The sequence below is a fragment of the Alligator sinensis genome, unplaced genomic scaffold (assembly GCF_000455745.1).
Source record: "Alligator sinensis unplaced genomic scaffold, ASM45574v1 scaffold1097_1, whole genome shotgun sequence".
In the NCBI taxonomy this organism is placed as follows: Eukaryota; Metazoa; Chordata; order Crocodylia; family Alligatoridae; genus Alligator; species Alligator sinensis.
The window spans coordinates 2,884,711-2,893,535 of NW_005841950.1; the positions used below are offsets into that span (position 1 = coordinate 2,884,711).

The 8,825-nt window shown below is 51.1% G+C and overlaps 1 protein-coding gene across 1 annotated transcript in view; it reads left to right on the forward strand.

Moving 5' to 3' along the window:
- Positions 1–8,072, forward strand: part of LOC112549714 (myosin-11) — a 37,410-nt gene extending 29,338 nt beyond the window's left edge. The window contains exons 24-30 of the mRNA XM_025199880.1: positions 1,524–1,689; positions 2,228–2,310; positions 5,113–5,205; positions 5,641–5,751; positions 6,013–6,141; positions 6,600–6,660; positions 7,408–8,072. Coding sequence (XP_025055665.1) covers positions 1,524–1,689; positions 2,228–2,310; positions 5,113–5,205; positions 5,641–5,751; positions 6,013–6,141; positions 6,600–6,660; positions 7,408–7,994 — 1,230 coding nt within the window. The 3' untranslated portion in view covers positions 7,995–8,072. The remainder of the gene's footprint in view (positions 1–1,523; positions 1,690–2,227; positions 2,311–5,112; positions 5,206–5,640; positions 5,752–6,012; positions 6,142–6,599; positions 6,661–7,407) is intronic.
- Positions 8,073–8,825: the final 753 nt, after the last annotated feature.

Below are 8,825 nucleotides of genomic sequence, written 5' to 3' on the forward strand. Positions count from 1 at the left end.
CCTCAACACCCTGGGGTGGAGAGCATCTGGACCTGCTGACTTGAACACGTCCAGCCCGTCCAGAAGCACTCTAACCCGGTCCTCCTCAACCTTAGGCCTGGACGCGTTCCCCTCAAGCCCGTCTTGAATCACGGTGGGGGAGTCCCGCTCCTTGCACAAGAAAACGGAGGTGAAGAATTTGTTGAAGAGGTCTGCCTTCTCCTTTGGTGCAACCACCAGATTGCCCAGCATATCTTGCAGGGGCCCCACGTTTCCCGGTGCCTTCTTCATCCTCCCTATATATTTGAAAAAAGACTTTTTATTATCCTTGATCTTGGACGCTAGTCCTAGCTCTATGTCCGCCTTAGTTTTCCTAACAGCCCCCCTACAGGCCCGAGCAGTGGAGGTATACTCTTCTTTGGAGATTAGCCCCCCCTTCCACCGGGTGTACGCTGCCTTTTTGGCAACCAGGCATTCCCGGACGTCCTTGGTGAGCCAGGGGGGCTTTTGGGCACTCTTGCCCCCCTTGCTTCTTGTCACCCTTGGACCCAGAGTATCGTCTCCTTAAGGAACGACCACTCATCTTGGGCACTGAGTTCCCCTGCCCTCGAGAACCCCAGCGCCTCTCCCACCAATCTCCTCAACTCATTGAAGTTGGCCCTCTTGAAGTCTAGGGCTACCGCCTTACTGCAGGCCCTTGACACCCTGCGCCGGATGATGAATTCCAGCAAGCAATGATCGCTATCACCCAGGTGGTCAAGGACCTGGAGCCCCCTTACCAGATCAGTTTAAGCCATCAGAAACTGGTTTAAACCTGTAACAGAACAGATGTTCAGTGCATATAAACTAGTTTGAAAATATCTGAAACTGGTTTGAGATAAACCTGGTTGAATGTAGTATCAGAGTTAACTGATTTGGGTCAAACTGGTTTATGCAATGTCTGTCCCAGACCTTCTAGACCATGGTAAGTAAGTTCACCTTCAATCAAAGTTATCAGGGATTATCTTCCACCTACCAAGGGGTAAGAGCATGCATGTGGCCAGTTACCACAGGACAATCTGTGTGGTAAAATCCCTTCCCCTTCTTGCCCTGTGGTAAATAGTTAGTCTGCTCATGCATTGAGATATGCTGTAAAGGCTTTCATCCCTGTGCTCCCAGTTCAAATCCAGGCTGCAGGTGGTTGGAGGTGTCCGTGTTATGACACCCGTGGGCACAGTAGCAATGACGAATCCTTTGCTGGTAGCCCCAGCAGAGAAGGCAAGCATCAAAACAACGCACATCCAACTCCCCACGCACCCTCCCTCAGCACAAGGTAGAGGCACATGTGTAGAACGGTGTGTGGGAGCCTGATACTGCTGCTGCCCAGGTTGGATTTGGCCCAGGGAGAGAAGGCTCCTATCTGCAGCCCCAAAGCCCTGCAGCTGTACAGTAATTAAGAGGCAAATCACAGATGTCTTGAAGAGAGGCCTATGCACAGATTGTGGCAGGGAGCAGGCCACACACTGAAACACTCTCCTCTAACACCCCCTTTATGTCCTTCCTAGCTGGCTGAAATGGAGGTCCTGAGAGACAGCACCCCACACCTTGGTCAGGCTCCTGTCTCGCCGGCAGTGCAGAACAGGTCCCCTGGGCAGAGTCGTGACAGCCGCTGCCAAGGGAAATGCTCTCGCTGTGATTCCCTTCTGGACCAGCTGGACAAGATGATCCAAAGTAAGACTTCCTCCTCCTCCTCAGATTTGTCACTGCACTTGGCCTGTGAAGTAATGAACCTACGAATGCCAGGGGGGTTAGAAGTTCATCTCCTCTGGGTGTGCAGAATGCTTGGAGTCCCTTATAGAAGGCCCAGGAGACTCACAGATACTCCTGAGTCCCTTGTTATAGTGTTCATTGTCAATAACCCACCAGTCTACTCTCCCCACCTTCCCAACACATGATTTCCACCCCCCTGCCACCCCCAGTCTAATTTCCTTTGAAGTTTGGATTTTTGTCACTTCAGTAGTTCCTACCTGCTCTCTGCATCGATAGGCTTAAATCCGAGCATGTTGTGTCTAATGACTGCTTTGAGGACAGTGGCTAGTTGCCTGCTGTTTTGGGAGCAAGTATGTGTGTGTGTGTGTATGCGCACATGTATGTTCATGTATGTGTGTATATGTACATGTGTGGGTGCATGGGACTCAATTCAGCATTGATTGCTGCTACAATGTTTTCTCTGTCGCTTTTCTGCTTTCAATGTATGGTTTGCCTCCAGGCTGCATGGACAAAGGAAGGAATATTGAGGAGGACAAGGACCAGGCTTTCACCTACCTGTGTGAGCTTCGGGAACTCCTCAAGGTGAGTGAGCTGAGGTCAGCCTCTCTGGCAAAGACAGCAAAGGCTCCAGGAGAGAGCCTGGCACAGTGATGGGTATTGGTGTCCACTAGAGGACTCCCTAACTCTTTCTGGTCCTGTACCTGCCTCAGCTCTGGTGCCCAAGGGCTCCCAGAAGAAGGTAATGTTGCTAGGAGGACAGTTATGGGGAGGGGACTGTTTGGAGAGGCTGAAAGTCCACTCTATGTGACCTGCAGCTGGTAGCCCTCTAATAGGCACTGTGGATCTTACTATGGCTGAATAGGATGTGTTGGGAGGCTGTTTAGAAACCCATGCTATCAGTTTGACACCCCTTGTGCAGGGAAACCATGGGCCTAGCTATGTATGTGATCTTGTATCCAGAAAGCTAGCGGCTTGTTTCTGATATGCATTATGGCTCTGCTGTAGGCCCCAACCAGAATTGGAGCTGACTGTGTTGGGCACTGCACTGACACAAAAGAGAATCTGTGCCCAGGGAGTGCGTCTACATGAGACTTATTGTGCATTAGCCTAATAATACTGTGCAGTAGGGTAGCAGTTATTAAGCATGCTAATAGCCTAGTGCGCAGTGTTATTAGGCTAATGCGCAGTGTCACTAAAAAACCCTGCACTGGTGCTACTGTGCAGTAACTCTAGTTACTGCGCATTCAGTTAGTACCTCTTATTAAAGGCACTAAACTAAATGTGCAGTAACTAAGGTGCGTTAATGAATGTATAGATGTGCCCACTGTAGCTCCTGGTGCAGCAGACATGGACAAAAATCTGCTCCCTTCTCCAGAGAGCTTTATCCCCTCTGAATGCAACAAGGATATCAGCTTGGTTTCCATATCCACCTGAGTTCATGACATAAGCTGACGTTTTAGTGCTGATGGAACAGAAAGAGAGAACAGCAGAGCATGAAGCAGAGGGAAGGGCCATTTGATAGAGAGGAAACAACTCTGGGCTTTGGGAGAACCAATGCAGTTCACTCCTCTGCCACAGACTCCCTATAATACCTTCATCAAGTCACTTAAGTCCAGATCCTCCAAGGTACTTTGGTGCCTAACTCCCCGGGATTTTTATGGGAGTTAGGTACCTACTTACAGTGTAGGATGTGGGCCCTCAAGCCAGCTTTCTGGAAGTATTTAGGTCCTAAAAAAGTGCAGAGAAGCACTGTGAGAGGGATTTTTAACAACCTGCCTGCATGTTTAGATACCAGAGTATATTTTTGGAACCTTGATCTTTGGTTCCTCTGACCTGGGTTTTAAAGGCATTAAACATGGCTTCACACAGTGTTGCTACTCCTAAGTGATTTAGGATCTTAAGTCTCACTTTCAAAAGTGATTTAGACACTGATCCTTCTGTTACCTCATAGTCTTTCAATAAGACTTAGGCCACTAAATCACTTGGGGCCAGATTTTGAAGGTACTTCGTTCCCTAATTGCCTTTGATTCCAGTGGGATTTAAGCACCTCAGTACCTTTGGGGGTCTAGCTCTTAGGTCTTACTGTGCTAAGCATGATGAGGCCTAAATACCTTAAAAAAACCCAGGCTTCTGTACAGTCACTATACACAAGGGATAGCAGTGTTGTTGCAGCACCCAGGAAGCACATCAAAGGTTGGGAAGTAGAGTGACGGGTACTTAAAATAGGTTAAACAGAGAGAGCCAGTCAGCTATAGCAGTGGTTCTTAACCTTTTTTGTACCAGGACCCATTTGTAAACATGGATGGCCAGTCCTGACCCAGTGTCTCTCACTCCTGACCCACTATCCCCCCTCCCCCAGGCCCCAGTGTGTGGGGCAAGGGGTGGGCGTGTGGGGCATGGGGGGGCCCCAAGTAGCCCCTTGCAGGCTGGAGCTCTGCCAGCCTGCAAGGGAAAAGCCACTGTTTCCCACACTTTTCTCCTTTAAAGGAGAATCCATTTTTAAAGCCCATAGATCCATTTTTAAAGTTTGTCTGTGACCCTTTCATATATCTTTGAGACCCACTTTTGGGTCACAACCCACGGGTTGAGAACATTGAGCTACAGCCATCCTCCGGTGAGGTTGTCAGCTTGAGGCAAACACAGTGGACAGACACCTGAATGTGCCCCATTCTGACCTGATGCCTTTGACTCCTGCGGAGTTACCTTTGCTTACACCAGGCCTGTAGTTGACCCAGTAGGTTTGATGTTGGCTGTTACACCTTTTGCCTGGTGTTCCTGTGGGTGTCCAAAAGAAAGAATAAGAATGCCTTTGTGGAAGTCTTGGGACATTAGACGGGGGGAAGAGTGACGGTATGGGCCAGTGGCAGGAGAAGAGTCTGGGGGTAGACACCCAAAAGCAAAAGCAAAGAGCTCTTTCACTGTGGCAAGTGGGGAAAGCTTTACAAAGAAACAGTCGATGTGTTAGACCAGGAGTGTCAAACTCATTTGAACTGGCAGACCTGTCTGGACTGTGGGGCTTCTCTCAGGCTGGATGTCTAGATCCAGTCTGTGAGTTGTTTCACCATGAATGCCAGTTGCCAGAGTTAAAACTGCTGCTATCTATGGCAAGTAAGCAAGGGGAGTGGCATTAACCTCGCAGATGCTGACTGCTCTGGCACTTTTTTGGAGCCATGATGAGAAGCCCCCATGGGCCAGATCCAGAGGTGGGTCATCCAGCCAAAGAGAAGCCCTGCAGGCCAGATTTCTGACACCTCTGTGTTAGACAGTATCTTTCCATTGACATCAGTGGGTTTCGGATTAGTCCTTCAGTGAGGTGAAGGAACTGGGGTGTTTTCCTGTCCTACTGCAGATCTTTCTTGCCCACATGGGTTAGTTTTTCCACAGGGCGTGAGTCAACGCCTGGATGGACATGTCACGAAGAACCCCCAAGCAGAGGTTCAGCGCCTGAAACAGCAGCATCAGCTGGTGACCGAGCAGGTAACACTGCATGCACTCAGTTCTGTCTCCGTCTCTCTGACTCATCCTGTTCTTCATGCCTCTCTGGAGAGGATAGGCAGTCTCTGGGGACAGGGAGCTGTCACAAGGAGGATCTCACTTTCAGAGCAGGCACGTAGGCGTGAGCTCTGACACCAGTACCTTTGTGTGTGGGAGGACGGGCAAGGAGTTGGCCAGAACCCCAAGTGAGGAGCTTCTGATGTCTGGGGCAGATGGAAAAGATTGCAGTGACTTGAGCCACTAGATCCCCATTGGGAGGGACTGGGATGTGTCACTACAAGCTGGGGAAAGGCAAGGCCCTTGAAGACCTGGCAGGGGATGCAGATTGTAACATTACAATCCAGGGCCTCTCACAGCTGAGGGAGAGCCAGTTTAGGTTTGGGAGAGCTCCTCAAATTGACTCGGCTTCTCCAACAGCTCAAGGGCCTGTTCAAGCAGAGACAACACCTACCATCAGGCTGCAGGAAGCTGCCAGGAAGACAGAAGGCCGGGAACTCAGCAGAGCAGTGGGCTAGGATATCTCAAGAGGTAAGAATAGCCTTTCCATTGCCCACCCAGGTGCATTGCCCCAGTTCCCCCAGAATGGCACTGGACATGGCTGATGGTTTCCTGCAGAGCAGCTTTGCAGCAAGAGGAACACAGGCAGTGAGTGAATGTGGAAGGCGGTGGAATTAGCAGCCTGGTGGCACTAAAATCACTGCAGTGTCCTTTCCCAGGAACCCTCTATGTCCTAGTCCTAGTATCTACCACAAAAGCAATCCTGATTTTGGTCTCATCTGGCTCCTACAGGATGTGAGAGGAGACACCAAGAAACCCAAGGAGGAGCTGAAGGAAAAGCAGGCAGGAGACATGGGCCTCCCTGGCAGCACTGAAGATGCCCAAAGCCTCAGGCAGCAACTGCAAGAGAAAACAGAAACGGTACCGCTGCAGGCATCTTGCTGCAAGGAGTGGCCCGTGGCTCAGGGAGGGATGCTGGGGAAGAGCTGGAAATTCAGCTCTCTAAAGCCAGGAGCAGGGCAGGCAGGGGCTGGTGTTGGTATTGGTGCCTCCATGATCTATGACCAAGTGCATCATGGGATATGTCACTGGGAAGGGGCAGGTTTGAGGCAAATCCATGCAGTAAAAGGCTTTTTCTTCATCTCAGAGCAAAGAAGCCAAGGGCCCTGTGAACCCTCACCCAGACCCCTGCAGGAGCCCATCTCACCCCTCCATCCACTCACCCACCCACCCACGCATGCTCAGGGCATCCCCTTACACAGCCCCCCTCCCCATCATATTGGCCCCTCTGGCTGCCCTGTAAGCAACCAGCTGTCTTCACAGCCTCCCACTAGACGGAGGCCTGGAGGTCACTAAACAGAGCTGCTTTGTGTTTTCAGGTCTCTGCCATGACCTCCGAGATTCAGGGGCTGCGGCAGAAGAATGAAAACCTGATGAAAGGTAGGGCGGCTGTGTTCCCACAGCCCTGGCAGCTCACGGCCTCCTGCAGGGCGGCTGTGCAAGGACTGGGCAATAGCACCGGAGAGAGTTGGAAACATTTAGAAACAGCCAGTGAAGAGTGAAAGCTCAGGACCGTTCTGCAGGCTGGGGCCTGATCTTGTGAAGTGTTGAGTGCTCTCAGTCCTGGCTGGTGCTAGCAGGAAGCAAGAGCCCTTCAGCACTGAGACTGTTCGTGCCCCTGAATACTCCAGTCATCCTCTGTCTCTGAGAGCAGCTGATTTCTGGATGCTTTGCGGGAAAGGGTGTAGGCCCAGATCCCCAGAGGCATCTCAGTGCTTCATGCCTATTGATTGCAGTAGGAGCTGCCTAAATACCTTTGAGAATCTGTGCCACACCGCACAGGACACGTCTAACAGAGGCGCTCCCACCGCACCTGGGGGAGAAATCTGTGCCTGGATGATGGCTGTAGTACACCTTGAAGCTTAGAGATTAATTTAGCGGCTGTTAGTGTCTTCGCTTTTTGGCTCCAGCCAGGCTCCCTGCTTCCCTGTTCATCGTACCCCGTAGAGCAAGCCCAGGGCATCCTTGCAGTCCAGGGACATACGAGGGGAGGAACTGGCTCTAGTCTAGTTCATCTATGATGGCTTCTCTTGCTGAGCCCAGGGGAAAGAGGTGAAGCTTAGACCTTTTTTAGTGGCAGTGCCCTGCTCAGACCCAGCAATATCCTTTCACCTCTTCCCCCAACAGCAAAACTGAGGTTTCAGCAGCAAATCCAGGCCATCCGCAGCCTCCCCCAGCAGCACCAGGAAAGGACCAGCTCTAACTTACTGGTACCTCGGCTCTCCAGCTGGCAGGAGCTGGACCTGGCATCGAGCCAGCGGAGTGACAGCCCAGCACCTTCTGGTGGTGAACAACACGCTTCGTCCCTGTCCTCCTCGTGCAACAGGGAGGACTTGTGTGTGGCCACACAAGTGGCATTTCCTGATGCTGGAGATGAGCACAGGAGCTTTGCTTCTGAAAGCAGTGGCAGGCAGCTCCACAGGTCCCAGATGAGGTCAGAACCACCCACCCTGGGGAGCAAGCTACCAGCCACTCCTCTGAGCAGGGAGCTGCCCCCACCTTGCCAGCAGAGTCTTCCCTCCTCCCCTGTGGCCTCTGGCAAATGCTCCCCAGAGCCCGGGTCCTTGCTGCTGAGCTCCCATAGTCAGGCTGGCAGCCAGGAATCCTTGCTCACTCCCAGGGGATCAGCCCTTCTCTTGCCAAAACCCTTCCAGCTGCAAAGACCTAGGTCTCCCTTTAAATTCATGGGGAGCCCTGAACCTTCAGATAACTAAGGTAGGGAACAGCTGTGATGGCAGAAACATCCTGTGTGCTGCTTAAAGGTCAGGTATCCAGGTTGAAGCCATATTGGTCTAGAGGAAAAAGCAATCAGGACTTGTAGTAGAGATGATATCTTTCATTAGACCAACAAGATTTTTTGCAAAAATCTCATTGGTCTAATAAAAGATATCATCTCTACTATGAGTCCTGACTGCTAAAGGTGGCTTTCAGTGGCCTGCTCCATTTCTTCTCTGAACTGTTGGCTGTAGCTCCTAGCTGGGATGTCAGTGGAGGTACTAAGTTCCTTGTTCCTGTTTTCAGCTTGGTAATGGGGCCGGCTGGTCTCTTTCCCCTGTCACTACCCTTCCTGTTGGTGTTTGTGGTTGGGGGGGACCTTCAGGGGTTTGTACTCCCATAGCTGAGCTCCTTCTCCCAGGCACCTGGGCTTCCAGGAGCTGAGTGGGGGGAAAGGGGGAGGGGGAGGTATGGTCAGTGAGAAAAAGGATTCCACATGTATTGTTTGTGTGTGTATTGGAAAAGATAGCTTGGAGAAGCATGTCTGGAAGAGGGTGAGTTTTGTGATGGTCCTTGGGTTGCGGGGGAGTTTGTTTCAGTGTCTTGGACTCTCCCAAAGACAGGCTTTACCTTTATGGTAGAGATTTCCATTATGCTAGAGAATTGGAACTGTATTGACCATAGTCATCTTCAGGGAGCTTCAGGTGATTTGTAGATAGGGCAAGCCTCAACTGCTGTGTGCAATAAAGATCTATGAAATGGAGGGTTTGATTCTCCTCCCTTAGACACATCAGCGCTCAGAAAGCTGAGATGTCAGGGTTTGAGAGGGA